The sequence below is a fragment of the Myxocyprinus asiaticus genome, chromosome 33 (genome assembly GCF_019703515.2).
Source record: "Myxocyprinus asiaticus isolate MX2 ecotype Aquarium Trade chromosome 33, UBuf_Myxa_2, whole genome shotgun sequence".
NCBI classification, from domain to species: domain Eukaryota; kingdom Metazoa; phylum Chordata; class Actinopteri; order Cypriniformes; family Catostomidae; genus Myxocyprinus; species Myxocyprinus asiaticus.
Window position 1 is genome coordinate 7,261,987 of NC_059376.1, and position 24,987 is coordinate 7,286,973.

The 24,987-nt window shown below is 36.6% G+C and overlaps 1 protein-coding gene across 1 annotated transcript; it reads left to right on the top strand.

Annotated features, from left to right (window-relative positions):
- Positions 1-6,429: 6,429 nt before the first annotated feature.
- On the top strand, positions 6,430-22,248 carry pex10 (peroxisomal biogenesis factor 10). Its single transcript, XM_051670185.1, has 6 exons — positions 6,430-6,711; positions 11,947-12,027; positions 15,192-15,592; positions 20,083-20,255; positions 20,430-20,562; positions 20,656-22,248. Exons 1-6 carry the CDS (start codon positions 6,600-6,602, stop codon positions 20,722-20,724), a joined length of 969 nt encoding a protein of 322 aa, XP_051526145.1. The 5' UTR covers positions 6,430-6,599; the 3' UTR covers positions 20,725-22,248.
- Positions 22,249-24,987: the final 2,739 nt, after the last annotated feature.

The window sequence follows — 24,987 nt, forward strand, 5'->3', positions numbered from 1 at the left end:
CAAAGTTTATAGTAAAACATTCATAACTGTGTCATTTTAATTATTCTACCTTATCTGTCATCATGATGCTGGTGAATTACTTTCAGTCTCTTTGTTTTGTTCCCTATGGAGTGCACGCGATCACGAGCTACATGCTGCAGTTCACTTAACGTCCACAGGTGTCATTAATAACAAGGGTTTCTGAATCTTACATACTGCACCTTTAATGACATTATTTGCGGAAAAATATAGCTTTAATTAAACCAACAAACATGTCATGAACCATTTCAGTCAATTTTCCACCTATTTCCTCTTTGATCTAGGTTTTATCCTTCAGCAGCTTGCATCTAATCCCTGCTTTTTCACTTGAACTCACATACTGAAAAGGCAAGCTTCATGACAGACTATATTCCACATCTTCTAAAACTATACAGTGGTTTGTGAAAGGAACTGACTTGAATTTAAGTTGTTATCCACTAATAATCTTTATTGAAGCTCACATTTGTTCACCTCCAAAATTCAGAAATGGTGCATAGCATTTTCCTACTATAAATGCATGAACCAATGATGAAAAACATTGTTTTTTTTTTTTTTTTTTGTTGTTGTTGTTTTTACATTTGGACGTGAACAACATGATCACTCGGGAAATTGCCATGTTGCAAATCAAAAGTTAACATACCCTAAAATCAACCCCAATCTGCCATATAATGTCGAATTACAGACAAGTGCCACCCTCTATCAGACATTTTTGCACCAATTCAAGTATGAACACATTTCCCTCTGGTAATTCTGAGCAGCCTCCAAGACATGGGTTCTGGTCTTATGGAAACCAGGCAGTAACTAGGTTCTCTAAAGCAAATTGTAAGCTCAACTATGAAGTGGCATTTTCTCTATAAATGTAAATTTTTACTCCACTGGTGGTTAGGTTTAGGATTAGGGTTTGTGTTAGGGCGTAGGGTTAATAAAATATGCATTCCTCTTGAGGCGGAAACCGGCTGAACAATCAACATAAACTTTTAATGCATTAATGAACTTAAAACAACATAAAACATAAGGACACAGACACACATGCAATGCATCTACGTGCGTCTCTCTGTCTTGAACCGGCATCTCCAGCTGCCCCTTATCTCGCTCTCCCACTGATCAGCTGATTCAGCACTGGCGGTGCTCCATCACGGCCTGGCCACGCCCTCCTCCTTGTCACAATGGTGTAATGCAACCATGGTAATATGAATTTAATGACAAATCTTGCTATATGATCTTTTAATGGAATCAAGCAAATGTGCAGTGCTCAATGGAGCAGTTTCTGTTCTAGATATTTGGCTCTTAAACATTTAGCAGCTGCTGTATGCTATCATAAATCAACCCCAAACAAATTCAAAGTCCTTTGAAGTGACTTCCAATAACACTGTTTGATATTTGTATTGCTCCACTGTGTCAAATAAATATTACTGAATGAGAATTCATGATGCTTTACTAGGCTTTATGCCTTGTGAGAACTCAAGAAAAGGTGTAAAACTGCCTGGCTGCTTCTTTTACCACATACTGTATTATACAGTAGTTTATTATAATTTTAGTAACAGTATGGTGAACTGCAAAAATACCTAGTCCAAATACGGGACAACAGACCATCATTTATCCATAAAAAGACCAAATTTAAAATTCTACATAAGTAACTTTTTTGTTACTTTCTCATTGAATCTTAAGATTAATGTGTTGATTAAGCCGAATTCTGTGGTGCAGTTGCTAATGCAGTCTTACTGATTCCTTTAAGTGAGGGGTTGTATTTAGGTGCATGCATTTACCAGGCTTTTCCACATAACTCAGTGTTTCATGATCATCCTACCTCAGTTGGCTCTAACGCTGCTTCATCCACGCTCAGATCTCCTTAACTGCCCTCTGCACAACCTCACTTCTCCCTGCAAAAAGTCACATGTGAGTCTCAATGATAAAGCAAGACCAGCCCTTACTCAAGTGCAAACAGTAGGCTGCTTCCTTGACTGCAACTGTGAGTGAACAGCCTTTTGCGAAAGCTGAACCAAAAACTACAATCTGATCTGTAATATGGGTTTTGTGATCAGCCTTGTAACGGGATTACATAAAGTACAAAATATAAGTAACTGTATTCCACTACAGTTACAATTTAAATCATTGGTGATTAGAATGTAGTTACATTCAAAAAGTTTTTTTGATTTCAGAAGAGATTACTTTGCATTTTATTGTCATTTGTGTCAATTAATATTTAGATTCAGATGGAAAACATTTATACATATAAATGATGTGATCCAAAGAGCATTTGAGCAGCGGTGAAACACTTTCTTATGATGTGTTACATTCATACGAGCAGACAGAGAAGTAAGTTTGAAGTAAGTTTGGAGCAGAAGAAATAGAAATAAACCTTGTGTAAACTGTCAGCTTTACACTAAGCTAAAATGCTATTTCTAGCCATTTTACATGCATGTTACCAGGCACGATCATATTTATTTATCAAGAAAATTCACGTTGGTTCATAATTTCTTTTTTTTCCTAGTAAGCCTTTGATATTCGTATTCTAAACCTTTGATATTAGGGCAAAAAACATATTCTTGATAATAATTTTTGGATTTTGTATCCTGTAAAAATATCTAAAAATCCTTAAAATAAGATCAATTTGATTTATCTTGTTTTAGAAACAACACTGCATAAGATATTTAGGTTTTTCAGAGTTTGTATTTTTAACATGTGTATTTTGTCTTACTGTACTGGCAGAGTTTTTATAGTCAAAACAAGTGAATATATCTACCAGTGCTGAAGAAGTAATCCAAAGTATTTCGAATACGTTACTGACCTTGAGTAATCTAAAGGAATACATTTCAAAAGTAACCCTCCCAACCTTTCAAGTCATTTTTGATCAAATCTAGACAGGCCCCATTTCCAGCAGCCATCACTCCAACACCTTATCCTTGAGTAATCATGTTAAATTGCTAATTTGGTACTAGAAAATCATTTGCCATTATATCAAACACAGTTGACAGCTATATGTTCGTTAAATGAAGCTTAACATTGTCTTGGTGTTTGTTTTTGAGTTGCCACAGTATGCAATAGACTGGCATGTCTTAAGGTCAATATTAGGTCAAAAATGGCAAAAAAGAAACAACTTTCTCTAGAAACTCGTCAGTCAATCATTGTTTTGAGGAACGAAGGCTATACAATGCTTGAAATTGCTAAAAATTTAAGATTTCATACAAAGGTGTACACTACAGTCTTCAAAGACAAAGGACAACTGGCTCCAACAAGGACAGACAGAGATGTGGAAGGCCAGATGTACAACTAAACAAGAGGATAAGTACATCAGAGTCTCTAGTTTGAAAAATAGACGCCTCACATGTCCTCAGCTGACAACTTCATTGAATTCTACCTGCTCAACACCAGTTTCATGTACAACAGTAAAGAGAAGACTCAGGGGTGCAGGCCTTATGGGAAGAATTGCAAAGAAAAAGCCACTTTTGAAACAGAAAAACAAAAAGAAAAGGTTAGAGTGGGCAAAGAAACACAGACATTGGACAACAGATAATTGGAAAAAGAGTGTTATGGATCTTAACCCCACTGAGCTTTTGTGGGATCAGCTAGACCAGGGATGGGCAACTGGTGGCCCGTGGGCCGTATACGGCCCTCTGTATCGTTGAATACGGCCCATCGGACAAGGGGATTCATTTTATTTCTTTGAAAAAGGGATTATGTAAAGATTGCATTCAGTTTATGACGTTATTACAACTATTGACCAGAAGAGGTTGCTTGTTCTTAGCAGACCTGCTGATCACTGTAGGCTCGCTTTACTTTTCTGAGCTTGCTTTTCCACTGCAGTTTAGTGCAGCCTCAACGTGGGTGGGATTATAGGCTGATCGTCATAGCTGCGCCGCCTCTTCGCGTTGCCCCATCCAGCTCTCGTTGGATCCTCTCTTCGGCTACTAACGAGAGGAAAGTCTGCACCTCGTTTATTGACCAGAACCTGGTTTTGCGCCCAGCCATTTATTTTTACAATTCAAAAGTCACGTGAACAAATGATACTGCTATCGCTGTTGCTTACTTTAAAACTAGCGGGTTGATGTCTCCTGTCGCAAATCCAGTGACACTGGTAGTGACGATTATCTCTGACCAATCAGTGATCTGCAGAGCTTTGACGTCACATTTAGTATCAGCTCGGCTCTCTTGGAACCTCGACCGAGGTGGTACTACAAAAAGTACCAGGTACCAGGTACTATCCACAGTGGAAAACCCCCAAAAAGCTAGCAGAGTCGAATCGAGTCGAGCCGTACCGTGCAGTGGAAAAGCCCCAATACACTTGCTCATCATTTATAAGGTAAATTGAGCTAAATTTTACCTAAGCTTGTCAGCGAGCTAGTGCGCGCTATTGTTAATGTACGCAGGTGGAACTGATGTCTTTTGTTTGCCTGGATACGAAATCTGTCATTAAAGATTTTAATTTGATTCGTAAATATACCATCGATCAAGTGATCAAAGAGACGTACAGTATGAAAGATACAGACACCAGAGCTGCTCTCCTCACAGATGTAAAGGGTATAATATATAATAAAAATATAAGGGTAAAAGGCATCAAAAGTTTTTACGAAATCCGTGACAGTGCGGGAATCACCAAAGACATCTAATGCTGTTTCGCTCGTGCTTGCGAAAAACGAAAAAGTTGTTATAAGAGGGAGAAACTTTGAAGAAATGCATGACTGAGATGACTGACTGATTGTTGAAAAGTCTTGCGAATAGAGAGAATGTTCTCTGATGCACAGGACTGTTCAGTCTATGCGTGTATGTTGTGGTGCTGAAATGTTTTGTATTAATGCACTGAAATGTTATGTTCTTGTATTCAGTATTGTTATTGATGATAATATTTAGATTTTAACTAATACCTATAAGCTGTTTTATGAGGTGGGGTTCATTTGTGTGTTTGTCTGTTGCAAATGTAGACAATGCAAATGTGATAAATTTTCTTGAAAATGTAAGTCTGAAGTATATTGCTTGTCAATTGAACATGAATTTGTACATGTGAACGGCATGTTTTAGTAAAAACGCAAGTTACAAAATAATTATTCATTTTTATAAATATTGTTAAATAAAAATTTTAATATAGGTAACAAAATCTTTAAAAGAACATTGCATTAGTTGTGCATACTGTAGATTACCCAAAATAATTAGGAAATTGAGTAAGGGGGTGAACATTGTTTTGTTCAGATTTGTAATTCGGCCCCTTGGTAGAAAGGAGAAAAAATGTTGGCCCTCGTCCCCTTAGTTGCCCATCCCTGAGCTAGACTGTAAGGTGCATGAGAAGTGCCCGACAAGACAGCCACATCTATGGCAAGTGCTACAGGAAGTGTGGGGTGAAATGTCACCTGAGTATCTGGACAAACTGACAGCTAGAATGCCAAGGATCTGCAAAGCTGTCATTGCTGCACATGGAGGATTTTTTGATGAGAACACTTTGAAGTAGTTTAAGAAGTTCTGAACATTTTTTTCAAATCGTAATAGTAATTTTTCCACGTTATTAATGTCCTGACTATACATTGTGATCAGTTGAATGCAACTTTGGTGAATAAAAGTAACAATTTCTTTCCATAAGAGCAAAATCTGTACATTATTCCAAACTTTTGGCCGCCAGTTTATATATACATATATATCTGACTCTAGAATTTGGAATATATATTTCAAATATTTATTAACCATATATTTTCATTTAAATGTATTAATATAAATTTCATATATATATATATATATATATATATATATATATATATATATATATATATATATATATATATATATATATGAAATTTGTGACCAGCAGGTTTCCCCTGTGTGGTGATTCGAGTGCTTCGAAACAGTGAATCATTTTGCGAAGCGATCGGTTCAGTTGATTCAAAGTTTCAGCAAGCTTTATTTCGGCAGATTGTGACCACTAAAGCAGAGATCTTATAATTCAATATAACAAACTTCGCGGTTCTATCATTTGAGAGAGCGTAAACGGCTGTAACGGTCAACTAGCATTTTACGACAGTTTGCTGATGCTATACAAATGAATGGAGAGAGCCGTAAACTGACACCTACCGGTCGTAAAATCGTCCGTGACTTCTCTTATAAAACCGCAATTTTATCATCGTAAGCTCCACACATAGTTCACTTCAAAAGGATTGTTTAGTGTAAAACATGTTGAAGATTAGCGAACAGGCGGTTAATTCATTAAATAATGAGCTGTTCCTCACAAAAGCGGTTTATTCAGCGTTGTGAAGCATCTCCTTCATAGAGATCCATTCAAAAAACAGCCTCTTGTCTCCTCGCCAGTGTACCGCCTCGCTAATCAATGCTAAGCTTGTAGACGTCATATCAGAAGGGCTTTGACTGATGAGTGAAGACTACAAAACTGATCTCAAATCAGCGCTGATGCGACCGACGGGCCAATAGGGAGCTGGCGTGAGTGTCACATGACTAAACATGGAATTGTTGAAAATACAGCCATCAGGACAAGTAAATAGGGGTATGGTCCTTATTGATAGCCGTGAAATGCGTAAAATGCTAGTTTAGTTTAATCAGATTAAACACACGGCCTTTAATAATTTCAACCAAACTTGTGAGCGATGCCTCTTGTTCCTGCAAACCAGCCGCAGCTGATCCGCTCGTGTCAAAAGGATGAATATTACCAGAACAACCTGACAAACAACGCCAATGAGCTCTTCCTCACATTTGCTGGTAAATCACCTATACTCATACTAAATGCGTGGGTTAAAGTTATTAAGGGGCGTATTCTACACTTCTACCATTGTTGCCGAGGAAAAACAATACAGTTCATTGAACACGCTGACAGTGACAACATGCTCCATTAGACTCTATGCACGGAACGAAGCCTACAAATTCGTATCCAGCTAACGCGAAAGATACAATTCTATCTACAGTAAAGCGATCTATTACAACAAATGTGATTTTACTTAGTAAAAGTATAAAAATTATCTCGGTAATGAGCTCCAAAAGTGTAAATACATAAGATCTGAAGCTTGCAGAACGGCCGAGCACTGCTATACCGTTGTGTAAGGCTTCTTCTGTTTGCAAACTATTTACATCCAGCGATTGTACAGTGATTTAAAAGTGAGAAATTAAAATAAAACCTTAATTGCCAAATATGCTTACATAAGTAATTTGTCATGGTGACAGAAGCTTCCAGTGCAAAGAGAATACAAAAAATATACATATACAACATATACATTCAAACATTTGAAATATTAATATTTCACTGTTTACATATATATGCTTATAAGAATAAAAATAAATAAGATACAACAGAAGTATATAGAGGAAATTCCTGTAGGGCAATAATGTTGTTCAAATATGTTATATACAGATACACAGTTATGTGATCTGTGTTTAATGTATGTGATCATGATTTAATGGATTGTGCAGAAGAGGTAGGATATCAAATAAATGTAAATGGAATATAAATATGAATGAATAGTTGAATATGATTGTTTTGCCACAATGGGGAGTATTGGGGGCAGTTTTAACAGTTCATAAGGTGAATGGCCTGAGGGAAGTAACTGTTCTTGTGCCTGGCGGTTCTGTTGCTCAGTGCTCTGTAGCGCCAGCCAGAAGGCAACAATTCAAAAAGGTAGTGGGCTGGGTGAATGGGGTCCAAAGCGATTTTTCCAGACCTTTTTTCACTTTGGAGGTGTACAGTTCTTGGAAGGTGAGAACCAATAATCCGTTCAGCAGTCCGAACTGTCCTTTGAAGTCTTCTGATGTCTGACTTGGTAGCTGAACCAAACCAGACAGTTATAGAAGTGCAGAGGACAGACTCAATCACTGATGAGTATAACTGGATGAGCAGCAGCTGTGGAAGGTTGAACTTCCTCAGCTGGCGAAGTACAACCTCTGCTGGGCTTGAGTCAATGTGGGTATCCCACTTCAGGTCCTTTGAGATGGTAGTGCCCAGGAACCTGAATGACTCCACTGCTGCCACAGTGCTGTTCAGAATGGTGAGCGGGGTCAATGTTGGGGTTTTCCTCCTAAAGTCCACTATCATCTCCACTGTTTTGAGCGTGTTCAGCTCCAGGTTGTTTTGACTGCACCAGTGAGCGAGCCGTTCAACCTCCCTTCTGTAAGCAGGCTCATCTTCATCCTGGATGAGGCCAGTGACAGAGGTGTCATCTACAAACTTCAGGAGCTTGACAGAGGGATACTTGGCATTGCAGTCATTTGTGTACAGGGAGAAGAGTATTGGGGAGAGCACACATCCCTGGGGGGCACCAGTGCTGATCGTACAGGTTCTGGAAGTGAATTTCCCCAGTCTCACTAACAGCTGCCTATCTGTCTGAAAGCTGGTGATCCACTGACAGATAGCGGTGGGAACCAAGAGCTGGGCTAATGTATTCCAAAGGAGAACTGGGATGATGGTGTTGAAAGCTGAACTGAAGTCCACAAATAGGATCCTTGTATAAGTCCCTGTCTAGATGTTGCAGGATATGATGCAATCCCATATTAAGTGCATCATTCACCAACCTGTTAGCTCGATAGGCAAACTGCAGGGGATCCAGAAAGGGTCCAGTGATGTCCTTCAGGTGGGCCAACACCAGTTTGTCAATGACTTCTTGACCACAGATGTCAGAGCGATGGGTCTGTAGTCATTAAGGCCTGCAATCTTGGGTTTCTTTGGGACAGGGATGATGGTGGAGCCTTTGAAGCAGCTGGGAACTTCACAGTGCTCCAATGATGTGTTGAAGATCTGTGTGAAGATGGGGGCCAGCTGGTTAGCACAGGCTTTTAGACAAGCAGGTGAAACACAGTCTGGGCCCTGTGCTTTCCTTGTCTTCTGCTTCCGGAAGACCGGCACACATCCTCTTCACAGATTTTAAGTGCAGATCTTTTACAGTATTTATTAATCTTAGTTAATGTTAATTTCAACATACTAATAGATTTTAAAAATCAAAAGTTGTATATGTTAACATTAGTTAATGCACTATGAACTATCAATGAACATTTTATATTTTTATATTGACAGATGAATAAATACTGTAAAAAATATATATATTGTTAATGGTTTGATCATGATACCTAATACATTAATGCATATTAACGAATGGAACCTTATCATAAAGTGTTAACACACAATTTAATCTATATTTATTGTGTCAAATTACTATCATTGTTAACTTTTTTGGCAAAAAACCAAAAGTGAATAAAATGTTCACTTCTCAAAAGCATTCATCCATCATTGGTGTTCTCTTCAGTTCGGCTGATCCCTGCACATGCACGTGACAAATCTCTCAGACACGATTTTTATTAACGTAAACTTTACTGAAAGTGAAAATTATGTTATACGGCATAAATAGAATGCAATAAACTAATATTGATCACTATTAGACAAATTGTATGGTTAAAGTAAGAGTCACTATGTTAAGAAATATATGATCGTTCACTCCAGCATTTGCTGTAAAGCTGGAGTATCATCAAATGTCATATTATATTAACTTAGAATATCACAGAGGGCTATACTTTATCTAGCAAAATGAATCAAAATAATTACATGTGTAATACAGTCGGAAACAGGGACCTTGCTAAGCCAGTGCTGGTGTTCGTGCACTGTGGTTGAAATAACTTAAAATACATGTTGTTAAACCCCTTCTTATTTTTACTAGATGGAGCAACAGCTCTGTGTCTAAATGTGCGATGGATGTTGTCAAATGTCATCAAAAGTAATTTTCCCCCAAGTCGTCTCGCCAGCATTTATTAGCGTAGGAAGAAATAGTTTCCATCGCTGAGCCGGATGTAAGTTTGCCCCATGAGGCAAAACGCGGAAGTGACCGTGGATAGAGTCCCATATATGGGGATATTTTTGACACAATGACACTTACCATTAAACAGCCTATTTTAGAGAAAAATGTAAACAGTTAAACAATTATGAAATTCAGTTCAGGAAACAGCAAAAATGTAAAAGGTTTACAACATCAAAACATTATTTTAATTATAATTTATAATTATAATTATAATAATTAATTAATATATATATTTTTTATATAATTTGGCCAAAGAATGAGTAATTAATAAGTGCACAACGTTAAAACACACGACAACTTGCCCTGACCGAACGTTTATAAAAATACCCCCTGAATTGAGAACAAGGTAGAAACTTCTGTGTGTAATAATTATAAAGCTGACCTTTGCCTGAATGTATCCCAGTGTGGTTTTATTGTGTTTACTTGTTGACCCAACAGCTATTAAAAAATATTTTTAATATACTAAATAAAAATATAGTATCCAATGTTTTTTATTATTTAGTCCACTTAGAATGGTACTCAAGGTTTTTTGCACCAAATACAATCACAATTTAGTTTTTCATGATCAATATCTATCCTTTCTCTGACCCTTAGAAATAAACATGCTGTTTTTGCTACTGTGTCTTTAAGACGTTTATTTGTGGATGACCTCTGTTATGATTGGCTAACCTTTTTGTATGTGAAATGAGTAATGACATTGAAATAGAAATGTAGGGGCCTAGGGGGAATGTTAATTTAATGTAAATACTATTTTTCCAGAACACATTATGCAACCTTAAACATTTCGAAAAGTAGCATGCTTTATTATCGTCTCAAGAATAAGTCTCTTTGGATAAAAGTCTCTACTAAATGACGAAATGTAAGACCGCATATGTTCGTCTTATGTGCATGTTTAATTCAGCGAGTGTCATCCAGTTATACTATCGGGAAAAAATAACTTATTTAAATTTTTTTTAATTTTTAAAAAAAATATTTTTTTATCAATTGTGTGTAAAAATGCCTTAACATATGGCAGTCTGATCAAATAATAAGTGGAGAGAGAGAACACAGAGAAAGAAAGAGAAGAGAAAAAAAGAAGAGAAAAAATAACAGAACGTAATATCCTTCTGTGTATTTATCACTCTGAATATGGAAAGTCAAGTTGAGCTTATAGTGGTTTACAGTATTCCAGTAGTGTGCACTGTTGTATACTGCACATTTAGGCAAGTTTAGTCGGTCATCCAGGTATTCCACACATACAGAAAATTTGCATACTGCAGAAATAGTATAAGTAGTATGCAATTTCAAACATAACCCATGATTTTTTGTACTGGGGAGGGAATTTGGAGTTCTGAAAGCGTAAGTTTATAATGTACATCTTTTATTTTAGAAGAGCAAAGAAACCCCTGTTTTTCCTGACATGTCCCTTTAAAGAGGTAGTTCATCCAAAAATGAAAATTCTCTCATGATTTACTCGCCTTCATTCCATCCCAGATGTGTATGACTTTCTTTCTACAGCAGAATACAAACAAAGAGTTTTAGAAGAATATCTCCGCTCTGTAGGCCAATACAATGCAAGTGAATGGTGACCAAAACTTTGAAGTTCCTAAAAGGAGATAAAGTCAGGGTAAAAGTAATCCAGTGGTTAAATCAATGTCTTCTGAAGCGATCCAGTCGATTTTGGGTGAGAACAGACCAAAATGTAACAGTTTTTTCACTGTAAATCTTGACAGCAGTGTCCTTGACGATCATGCTTTCAGGCTCGATTACCCTTCCTAGCGTCATCTAGAGCCCTGCGCATGGGTCAAGCACTAGGAAGTGTAATCAAGCTTGAAATCATGATCGTGCCTAGAGTCTGCAATGGCAAGATGTGCAGTGAAAAGGGAAAAGTCTGTCCTCACCCAAAACCAACTGGATCACTTCAGAAGACATGGATTAAAACACTGGAGTCATATGGATTAATTTTATGCTGCCTTTATGTGCTTTTTGGTGCTTCAAAGTTTTGGTCACAATACACTTGCATTGTATGAACCAACAGAGCTGAGATTTTCTTTCATAAGTCTTCATTTGTGTTCTGCAGAAGAAAGTCATAGACATCTGGAATGGCATTATGGTGAGTAACTGATGAGAGAAATTTCATGTTCGGGTGAAGGTTTCATCAGAAGTTTGTGTTTCTCATGAGGTTCCAGACGTTGGCTTCAGTGGAGAAAGGAAATTGAGTTGCTGTCTGACCTGACGTACTATGTCCTAACAACTTTATCTGGTAAGTTATCATTTTGCATTTCAACCCTGTTGATGTATTCTTTATATTAGCATCTGTTGCATTTCAGATGTTTGGGTCTCATTCACTAATAATTGCGTACAGGTGTGCTTGCGCAGAAAAGGTTTGCACAAAATATCTAGGGATGCACCAATACTTTTTCTCTTCCGATCCGATACCGATTCCGATCCGAAACCAGTGGTGTTTTTTTGCATAATCAGTTTAGAATATCTTTACATTATTGTGTGGAACTAATTGGGTGTACGCTTAAATATGTAAAGAAACACAAACCTCTAACTACACATTATTTAAATATAAATGTATAGCTTATTAAGAAAAACTTTGTTAACTAGCATACTGGATAATGTAGCAGCAAAATTAACAGTAATTCCAGTATATGTCATCAGTAGAAAAGAAGCAGTTTTTTTTTTTTTTTTTTTTTTTTTTGCCAAATTATTATTATTATTATTATTTTTTTTTTTTTACTTGTATCTGGACTTTAAAGGATTCAGATCTGTTCAATTTAGTTGTAAGACATCCAATTTTCATTCACAAAGTTATTTTTTGGAACCCATTCAACTTAAATATTATTATCATTTGTAAACAAATGATAATAATATATTATAATAGTAAAATATAGTAACATATCTCAATCGTGCACCTTTTGTCACGGATCCACCGGTCTCTCTCTCTCTCTCTTCCTCACTGCCATCACAGAACTCAGGGGAGAGTGAGCGCTGATTACACGCACCTGCATATCATTAGTGGCTAATCAAGGACTGCATATATATATACCCCGCTTGCACACACACTCTTTGGCTGTGTCTCGTTTCGAAGGCTGCGTGCTAGGTAGGACGCGTCCTTTGAAGGCTGAAGTATACCGAGCGTCCTCCTTTAAACAAGTATCGTTTAAACTAGATGGCCTTCGTAGGACAAACGGAAACGGAACGTATCATGGTTGCTATGACAGCACGCCACTCTGTGTCTCGTTTGGAATCATGTGTCTCTCCGGAGGTCGCATTTGTCGGCCTCATACGTCTCATTTCAGAAAAGCGAGTAGGACACTTCGAATGCGACCTTCTTTCATGGGAATTCGGAGGATGCATGAGGTGTATCCTTCGTGGGCACACATAACCAACAATTCTTTGTTTCAACGGAAATGCTTAAAAAAAATGCCCGTAAATATGATGTTCAAATGCAAGGAATGTTAATTCCCAAGTTGAAGTACCTCAGTAGATGGATGCAGAGTATATAATATGTATAATTATATTAATATATAATTAAAGTATTAGACTAAAAGTACACCTGTTAAATCTGTTTTCTTTTCTCTTTACATCATTATAACTCTCCTAAAATGTACCTCATACATTCCCATCCAAAGGGAATTTGTTACCTTTTCACTCAGTGTTCGAGCTTGTTAAAGAGTGGCGTGCTGTCATAGCAACCATGTTACGTTCCGTTTCCGTGTGTTCTAAGAGGCCGTCTCATTTAAACGAGGCTTGTTTAAAAGAGGACGCTCAGTATACCGCAGCCTTCAAAGGACGCGTCCTACCTAGCATGCAGCCTTCCAAACGAGACGCAGCCTTAACAAGCACCAGCGCTTTGAGTGAGAAGGGAACAAAGTCCCTTTGGAAGGGAGTGTATGAGGTAAAATTTAGGAGAGTTATAATTATGTAAAGAGAAATGCGACAATTGCGACCTCCGGAGGACGCAGCCTTCCAAACGAGACATGGTCTGTTCTCATCGATAGTATCTCTGAGACTCCAGACCTTTCTACTATGTCAGACATACCTGTGTCTTCATTATTGCCTGCAAATATCATAAGACTGTTGTGAGTTATCTGTTCATCGTGTCTATACCCTGTCTGGATATTACTCACCTGCTGTTTGCCACTCTGCTCAACTGGATTTACTCACAATGTTTACATCACTGTTTCAATCATTTGTTCAATAAACCCTGCTACTGAGTTCATATCTCTGCCTCCGTGAGTCTCTCCGTAACACCTTTAACTTTTAAACCCTCACGCTTTTATTTTGACATTATGAACTCTCTAGGAAGTCCTGTATGTGTCTGTTTGTAGACAAATTCACAGTAGTTTAATTTGCTTCTTATTCAAATTCTGGTAAAAAAGCACCTCCAGTGCCATTCTAAATTCATAACTGAACCAAACTATTGAGCATCTACACCTGAGATGTTGTTTATGAGTAGTGCTCAAATATTGCACACCGCGTGAAGGCTAAAAATAGCCGTGAGTGTGTGTGTAAACAGAGCAGCGCCTTTCAATAACGCGCTGGAGCTGCACGTGCATTTTATATGTTTACTTATTAAACACAGCCTTTTGTGATTCACAGAGCTATTGCACATCTTCAAGTGGCTTTGAATAAAATGCACAAGTCATATGAACTACTTTAATTGTGTTTTAATGGTTCTTTTATGTCATTTTTTGAGCTTGACAGTAACGAACATGACTAACACACAGTATCGGATTTGGATCGGGCTCGTCGGACCGATACACGATCCGTTTAAAAACGTCTGTATCGGAGCCGATACCGATCGAGGTATCGGATCGGTGCATCCCTAAAAATATCTGCCAGATTCACAACTGACGTGTATGCTCAGAAGGTCTTACCCATGTTCTAATGCTGATGAGTCCGTATTATTGTAAATGAGGGAGCACATGCCCAAAGTTAGTAATCAGTATAATATATATGCCGACCCATCTCCATATAAGGACTTTCCGCACAGCCTATCCTGTACAGCCACACATCACTCTCTGAAACACAATATAAACCTAGACTATGCGTGATCAGCAGTGTTTTTATGCAGAACAATATTGCGGACGATAATTTTTATTACTCTAAAAGTAAGACTTATTGTAGGGTCACTTAGTTATTTAATTTCTAATGATAATATATTTAGAAAACATTTCATTTTAACACATTCCATGTTTCTAGGGCCATCAGTAATCTGAGATTATGTACCAGTACATGTGGTTTGAGCTGATTCTAAATTTTATTTTACGTTTAGAACAAATATAAGTGTGAATTTATTGATGAATCGTAATTTCTACATAAAGTTTGCACACAGGTTTTACGCACAAATACATGAATGTGCAAGGTTAATAAATGACACCCACTAGGTTTATTGTCCACACTGTTGTCATGTAGGCTATCAGACACTGGGTGAGGAGTATGTGAGCATCATCCAGGTGGACCCCAGCAAGAGAAGAATCCCCTCGCGAAAACGCCGAACAGCACTTATCTTCTGCCACACGTTTGTGCCTTATCTTCTGGAGAAGGTCTTGATCTGTGTGGAGAATGAGTTGGAGGCAGAAGCACCTCAGAACACACAGCGAGAGACAAGCAGAACGTGGAACCCACTATCACACGTGAGGTTCTGGATTCAGAGAGCCGTGAGGATGCTGACTGAACCTCAGAGGAAGGCTTTGATTCCAGTTGTGTTTGCCGTGCAGCAGGGAATCACTCTCCTCTACAGGCTTCATGTGGCTCTCTTCTACATCAGCGGAGCCTTTTATCACATTGGTAAAAGAGCTGCTGATGTTAGCTATGTAAGTTTTAGTTGTTTTACTACTTGATAATCAGTACTGAAAGAAAAGGTTTTTTTTATGCTGTATTGTTACACAGTGCTCTGTAATAATCGATTCTGATTGGTTATTCGTGCCATCTAGCGTTTTGAAATTTCTAAATAATATCTGCACGTCTGGGGATAAAGACAGGTCATCCGGGAACATTGTGGGTAATTTTTCCTACTTCTCTATCAATCTACAATCTCTACAAGTAAGCTTATAAAATAATTTGAACTCAAATCAATATTTTGTGTCCAATTATTTTGCAAGTAGTCTTGTAATAAGCGGGAAAATGAGCAATCACATGACCCTTTTCGCAGTATAACCACAAACAGAACTTCGACGCAAACTGGAGGTGGAATTGACCCTTCGCTTCTGACCAATCCTGTGTTAGCGACTGTTGCTCCGCCGCCATTACTCTGACACACGTTTGCTATTTTCCAATGACAGCCTATGGAAGTAATGTGTGTTTGAGTTCTTTTAAGTGGGATTTTATAAGAATAATTTAAAAAATGTCAAAAATATTGATTGCCAGGTCATTTGTAATATTGACACGAGTTACCCAGAGAGGATACATGCAGTGTTTTTCTTTCTTCTTTTTTAAATAATCTTTAAATAAATCTGGAGAAGAGCATGTTATGGATTAAACTGTCGGCCCTCATTCCCAAATGAACATATAACATCTGCAATGACACCTACATTTGCTCCAAGGTAAATTAAAGCTAATAACTGAACACTATTTATGAATTGATTCAAATCATAGTAAAAGCAATAGTAAATGAACAGTTCACAGCATCAAAATTAGTGTTATGAGATGTTATAAACGGCTTTGTTCACTTGCGCTAATGTTATTAGATGTGTAATCGCTATTAAATGAAGTCCTTCTCTTTTCAAGTAACTGTAATAATCGTTTGACTTGATTTTGATTCACAGTCTATTAACAGTGCAAAAAGCTGGATAATGTACAGGCAGCTGATCATTATCACAACCGGCTGACTGTACATTATCCCTTACTAATAAAGTACAGTAGACATAGCAGACGATTTGTGTTACATCCCTTTAAAAAAAGTATCATGGTGGTACCTTCACTTCAGATTGTAATACTATGTGCACAATGGCACTGATTGATTAAGAGATCGGGACTCCAGACTAAAAAATGACTATGGAACCTTTGGCTCCTAAACTGAAAGATGTAGGAGCCAAATGGCTGTTTTTAGTTGCCAGATTACAAAATTATTAGATTTAGATGGTTGTTCAGAAGCAAGATCAATATACAGTGTGCATATATATATATATACATTTATATGTATGTATATATATATATATATATATATATATATATATATATATATATATATTAGAGCCTGTCCGATATGGGATTTTTGATACCGATTTTAGAGAGGGAAATTTCACCGATTACCGATATGGTGGCCGATATATTACATTTTTGAGCTAGAATGAAAACAGACCTTTTCTATGTGGATTTTTCACCGATTTTGCACCGATATTACTATGCAAAGGTACTCAGAAGGCTGCTTTCTTAAATATTTTTATCAAAGAACATTTGACATTATTATTATTATACATTGTCAACAAATTCTAGAAATGAACACTGAGAAAATAAAGAATAAATAAAAATACAATAAATAGCTAAATAAACATCAGTACTGTTTAGTATCAGTCAATTGCTGACCATTTAAATAAAGAATAAATAAAATAAAATAAAAATCAGTGCTGTATGTTTAGTATCAGTCAAATGCTGACCATTAAAATAAAGAATAAATTAAAATAAAATAAATAGCTAAATAAACATCAGTACTGTTTAGTATCAGTCAATGGCTGACCATTTAAATAAAGAATAAATAAAATAAAATAAAATAAAAATCAGTGCTGTATGTTTAGTATCAGTCAAATGCTGACCATTAAAATAAAGAATAAATTAAAATAAAATAAATAGCAAAATAAACATCAGGGGCCGGTTGCACCAGCTATACGTACATTACAGCTTAGCCTAGTTGTGGCATAAATGGGCACTAAGTCACGTAGGACGTAAACCCTACATATAAACTCAATATATATATGGCAGCCTCCGACCAGGAGTAACTGATGGAATAAAAAAGCAGACTCATTTAATGACATCAATGAGCTCATGTTTTGGTTGACAGGCATCAGTCCTTTCAACATATTTGATGATGTTGGCATTTACACTCGTTTACATTTACGAGAGAGAAAGAGAACTTTTAAACGGCTCTTCAGCGTGAAACCGATCTTTTAGGGTGCATCACCCGGTGTCAAGTTTCAACACATTCAAAATATATATATATATATATAGGATATTAAAATGAATAAATGTTTTTCCAGCCTGTTGTATTAGTATTTATCACCCCTCATTTATTTTAGATACAGTTCCTATATATTATTATTTACACAGGGTGAATATACTATTTATTAAATCTACTTTTATTACATATCCTATTTTAATGTCTGGAAAACCAGACTTTTAAATATTACATTTTGTAAATGCAACGACTGGAATTGTTCGGTTGAAGGGGTACCAAACTGTGAATCCTGAACAAAACAGTTTGGTGAATACAGGTTTACATGCTGACAACAATGAAAGTAGCTACGTGATTAGCTGGTTAGCTGTAAGCTTGTTGCCACAGAGAGTAAAAGATGGACTTTATTTACTTTCCAGCATTGTGTCTCACCAACTAGGTAACAGCGAAGCGTGAAATCAACACTCGCCACACACAATCCACCACCGCACCGTTGTCTGCTGAGCTGCAAAAAGATGCTCTGATGTTTTCCCTTTCAATCTGTTACATTACTGACTGCTCTGACAAAATATAGCTGGCTAACAGCAAACAGATGTGAATGTGATAAACATGAGTGACATGGTTGTCAGGGACAGGGTTAACTTTATATTCGATATATCAGTCGGGCACTAAAATATATATATATATATATATATATATATATATATATATATATATATATATATATATATATGTACACACACACAGACAGACAGACACAAAAGCTACAGAAGTCCAAATTGAATGAAATCCCAGAAGTTTGTTGTGCTACCAAAATCTCAGTAATAACCACAAAAAAAAGACTAGATTTGGTATGTAACATGGGACTTTTAATTATAAACAAGTCCAAAATACAAATACACATTTATCATTTTGTTAATTTTGGAAGTATTTACATAGATATGTAAAACAAGTGCTAAAACAGCACTGTCTCTTTAAGAAAACCGGTAGTTCAGCATTTTGTTTTGGTTGAACGCATATTAACGAGACTGGTGTTGCAATCTTCTTTAATGAAATGTTTCCTTTTTGTTGTTTTTGATCAACAGCTGACTGTAAAGAACAGAATGAATATTAAAAGACATTATTTAATGACAAATGGATTGCATGGATCTCGTCTTCGGACACTCATTATATTAAACAGGTCAAACCAAAATTTGTGAAATGATCTCGGTGCTGAGCTTTGCATGTTAAAAGATCGATCTTGGGATTGTAAGAATCAAAATCATTCAAATGAAGATTCATTTGGAAAATCTAGATTTTTACTCAACCCTAATTTTATTTTAAGTCAGCATTTTGTTTTATAAGTTAAACAAAGCAAAATCCAATTTTATTCGTGTATCCACTGGAACCTGATTACGTACCCCCGGGGTAACACATACCGCTGGTTAAGAATCGTTGCTCTATGGTACTCTAAAGAATACCTTAGTGGTGCCTACTTTTGGGTTCATTTTTGTAGTTGATTACATTACAGTAATGATGGTATACAAAGTAAATCTTGAAAAACAAATTCAGGTCTCTGGTATGTTGTCAATTAACAGAAAATTATTTCAGATCGTCCCTCAGTTAAAAAAAGCACTTACAATGGTGAGTCTGTTGGGCAAGTAATTAAATAAATTCTTTTGGATAAACATTTATTCACCCTGTTTTGAAAGTGAAGCCACAAACACATTACACATGTTTACACGAGACTAGTATGGTAAAAAACGCTAACTAACTTTGTCAGTGCAAAGTTTTATCCAGTCTTTTAACTTTTGTCATGACCATGTAAAGCTGATCACTTTCACACACACAGTATGTGCTAGGATACTAGAAAGGGACTGTTTATACGAAGCAAACGCCACCTACAGGCATTATGTTGGTAACGCTTAACAAGAAGTTCATCCACCTTAAAAAGAAGTCCCATTGCTGAAATAACATTTTAGACAACTTTAAAGCTCAAATATTACAAATTTTTGGACAGAATGCACATTTCTTTTAAGTCTCCCAGAATGTCTCCCCATTAACTTCCATTAGTGGATTACTCTAAATACGATTTCCGTTTGTTTTTACTAAGTGGAATGAAATTGTCTATGGTAATCAACAGCATTTTAGTAGAGTTTAGGTTGTTTTGAAACCACAACATTCTTTAATCAGTGTAACGGTGAATGTGTTCTGTAGCTAAGAGTGCGAAACGCAACTGAGGATGACCCGCGCATCCTGAACAGTTACCGCCTGCTGGGGGCGCTGTCTCTGCTACAGCTGGGCATCACTCTCACACTGCAGTTTAACAACCTCAGGCAGAGACAGAGAGCTCGACAGGAGTGGAAACAACACAGAAACCTGCTCCCCAGGTAGTGCTCTACAAAGACAGCACCTATTATACATTTTTAAGTATGATTTAAGTGTCCAAATACTTATTGGGGATTTTGCATGTAACATTTTGGACTATTGGGGGAGCTTTCATTATAGACTTTATGCTCAGTTATTCAGTTTTATCTTCAGTTATCTTTCTTTCACTCTTTCAGTCCTCAGGTCAGTCAGTCGTCGTCTCGTTCTTCACGCTGTATCTTGTGTTTGGAGGAGCGCAGACACTCCACCTGCACTCCCTGTGGTCATCTTTTCTGCTGGGAGTGTATTACTGAGTGGTGCAATACCAAGGTAAGACTATCATATAAAGTAATGCTGCAGTGTGTTGGTTTTTATGTATAGTTGAACATTACTGACATCTGATGTTTCTTTCTCTTGTTGTAGACCGAATGCCCGCTCTGTCGAGAGAAATTCCAACCTCACAGATTGGTGTATCTGAGAAGCTACAAGTAGACTGTGCTTTAACAGCGCTTGTGTCTTAATTTCCATCATTGTTTGGAAAACAAAGTAATTAATGTTTAAAGATTGCTTTACATGAATATGTAAATTACATTCTGTATATTTTGTACTAAATAGACAAAGAATACTACTTTGCTATTATTACTGATAATTTAAGTTGCTTGTGCAGATTAGATTGAAATTCTACTTGTAATTACAATTAATTCATTTTAATTGTAATTTTTAAATAAAATAATGTTTCATTTTTACAGAACTTGACATTTTTGTTTGATGTTCAGAGCTGAAAAGTAAAGCACAGATAAAAAAAGAATTGATTTTAAGTTCATTCATGAAATTCTTCATGGTGCAAGCTGATTGGTCCTTGACACTGTAAAACACTGTAAAGAACTTTGTGAATCTTGGTGTTTCCATCCAGCAGTTTGTATGCGATATCCCAAAATGCACATTAAAAAACTTTGATGGAAACATAGCTACTGTTGCACGTAACAGAGTTTTCTCTCTGAAACCCTCCTCCTCCCCAGCATCAATTGTCTAGGTCTATTTTAAAGGGAGAGTATATACTGTATGTCTAATTGTGCAGCAGCAGTATGTCTGTGTATGTTCTCAGCAGTAGTAAGTCTTCATATTTGCTCTGCTGCAGTTCAAGCAGATCTAGTCAGCCAAGTCCAAATCTTGTAACTTGTCATATTGATTAGTACTTTAAAATTTATTGAGAGAGTTGTCATGCCTAAACTGCAGTCTGTGGTTCAGACAAATTATGAAAGTGTTTTAGACTTTTAACATGCACATTTTACTATTTCATGTATGTATTGTTGCAGGCAGGGGACTTGCTAGATGCATAAATCTAAAGTTCAAATGGTCACATTATGAAATTATTAAGCTTAATAATTATAGTAATTATGAGCATTATTTTATTTAATGAATTGTTAAGTTATGCCAAATCTCTCTGGCATTGCTCAGCATTTCAAGCAAGCTTGTAAAGTAAATTTATAGTCAAGGTTGGATTTTGGACTGGGGAAACAGGGGCCAGTGGCGCCTCTGACTGTCATTTGCCTCCAGCTGTGAGGCCCATGGTGGCCTGAAAACCAGAATCAAGCCACCGCAGATGTAAAATTGATACATGGGCAGTTGACGTGACATCATGTTTTCACTGTCCCTTCATAAAAAACTTTTCTTTTTTTAACATTTTTACATCTGTAATTTCATTATGATTAATTATAAACTTGTCCTATACAGTATCTCAATTTTATCATGCAATTTTGAGGGGAATGTTGAATTATAGCCTGGTATGTCCCCAGTGCATCTGGCATTATATCATAGAGGGGTCTGTTGTCTTAAGAGATATTTGAAATTTGATTCATGGAGAAAATATATGGTAGCTCATTTAAAATTGTCCTCAAGTACAATGTCTTTGACTTAGGCCAAGAATTCCACTACAATCTTGAGAAGAAATCTTCTGTTAGAAGCTTTTATTTATTTATTTATTTATTTTACTTGATTATTAAAGGTATAATTTTTTACTGTCTTGCGTTGACACTTTTATTTTGTTGATTTTATTAGTGTTTTGATTTTAAAGGGATAGTTCACCCAAAAATGAAAATTCTCTCATCATTTACTCACACTCATGCCATCCCAGATGTGTATGACTTTCTTTTTCTGCAGAACACAAATTAAGATTTTTAGAAGAATATCTCAGTATGTGAATGGTGGACAGAACTTTGAAGCTCCAAAAAGTATATAAAGACAGCATAAAAGTAATCTATACGACTCGAGTGGTTAAATCCATGTCTTCAGAAGAGATATGATGGTTGTGAGTGAGAATTTTTTTTACATTTAAGTCCTTTTTTACTGTTAATCTCCACTTTCACTTCCACATTCTTAATGATAAAAGCTAGTTTTAAAGGGCTAGCAAATTTGTGTGAACTAGATAGTTCTTTTACTGGCTCCACCCAATGAGTTGGTTGTACAGTAATCTGCCTGTAATCTGCTTAACTCACACTATGAGTGCTGTACAGTCTGAAGGTTTTGTTTATACAGATCATGTTTTGAAGATGACAAAAAAAATAAGCATTAGCAAATATGAAATGCTGCCTTAGAGGGTAAGTTATTTTTGTAAATGAATACTTAACAAAATAGCTACAGCTTAATGATCTTCATAATTGCCATCTCACTATCCACATATACTGTGGTTAAAATGATTGTTGTCACTGCAACAAGTTTAAATGATTAGGTTTTTAATGAAATTCTTTGCAGTGGATAAAATGATGGTTTCTACTTTGTTATGCCTAAGTATTTTTAGTGGGAGACCCAGTTGTTTTTAATTCATACCAAATCTGATAGCAGAGGATTTACGTCCCTTAGGAAAAAAAAAAAAAAAAAGTACTTTTATGGTACGCATGGCTACCATATGCATGTACTGTCATATTTACATGATACTTCAAGGAACTTCAAAAAATACTTTGATATTGCCATGGTACCATGTCCAAAAAACCTTTCTAGTACTTTAGTGTTTTTTTTTTATAAGCGATTGGTGTAAAACTGGCTGAAATAAAATTAAATGCAGTAATGGGTCCATATTGTTTTCATGGTATGAATCTTAAAGGAATAGTTTACCCACAAAGAAAATTCTGCCCTTTACTATACTGATGATTTTATGGTTTAGTTTAGTTTCTATGCATTAAAAATGAATGGTGACCAGGGGCTGTCAAACTCAAAAATTTAAAAAAAGGCACCATAAAAATAGTCCATACAACTCGTGCTATATTCCAAGTCTTCTGAAGCCATATGATTGTCTTTTGTATGGAACAAACCAAAATTTGAGTCATTATTCTCTGAAAACCTTCATCTCCGTTGTGGCTTTCAAATCTCATTCATGATATTTGAATATGCACCTCATTTAAAATGTGCCATGTTGGGATCGGTGATGAGACACACATGAACCATTGATGTTTTGCATCATTTACATCAAACCTGGCATGACAAGTCTTTACATGCCATAACAAGAATGAGATTTGAGAGCTGCAGTGGAGGGGAAGATTATAAGTTAATAACAATTTAAATCTCTCACACAAAGCTCATATGAATTCAGAAGACTTTAAATTTAGTACACTATTAATATAGGCTACTTTTATGATGCTTTTTGTCATTTTTGGAGCTTGACATCCCCTGGTCACCACTTACCTACATTGTATTAAAAGGGCAGCATCAACATTCTATTAAATGTCTCCTTTAGGTTCCACGGAAAAAAAAAAGACAAGATGATAGGTAAACGATTAGAGAATTTAAATTTTTTGGTGAATGTTTCCTTTAACTATGCCCACTTTTAATTAGATTGAAGGAATGATGCTTATCTGAGCAGATCTGTCTTAAGACAGCAAGAAACAGCATGCTGTTACCTGAGGAAAATAAAGATGAGTTGCTGGTGACTGTATGCTTCTAAAGACCCTATACAAAAACACACCTATGAGCAGGCTTCCCATACTAGTGTTTGAATCTGAGCCTTTCCTCCAACAAAAACTCAATAACAACGGAACAGGCTGCACTTTTGATTTTTCTCAACACACTGTGTGGAACAAGGATATGTCTTCAGTTTCAGAGAACACAAGCAGCTCAAAGTATGCCAGATGTGATCCAAGAACCAAGGATGCTAAAGCCCTCAGATGTTGTAATACAGCAGACAAGCACAAGTGTGTGCAATGGCAGACCCCTGGCAGTGATTTTACAGGGATCTCCTCATTATCCACAATTTCAAAGAACAACAGCCAACCAACCGGCTTGACTTCTGAAGACATTGTTTATAAACTCAATAAGGAAAGGCACAAGTTTCAAGGGCAAGATTAACTGGTTTCATACTCTAAATTTCATGAGCTTCTCAGGTCTTCATGGATGTCAGCAAACTTGCATTGCTTGATGCTACACTTCAACACGAGTGAACATGCAGTCGCATTTGTGGAACATCAGAAGGCAAACTGCAAATCCACATCAGCAGTTTTCTCTCCCACAATACCTGTTGTCTGTGAAAGAGAAAAGCACAATAGCCACATTCCAAGAGAGAAAATCAAAAAACAACCAAGAAATGAGCCGTGCCATTACTGTAATGTAAAATTCAGCTCTAGTCTTCCATATGGAGAGAGGTTTCCCAGACCTGATACCCACAAATTGACCTTTGATAGGGCAGCTGACAAAATGCAACCAAGCTTTTATCCCCAAGAAAAACTTGAAATGCAAGAGATATTGAGTCAAATGCACCCATTGGGC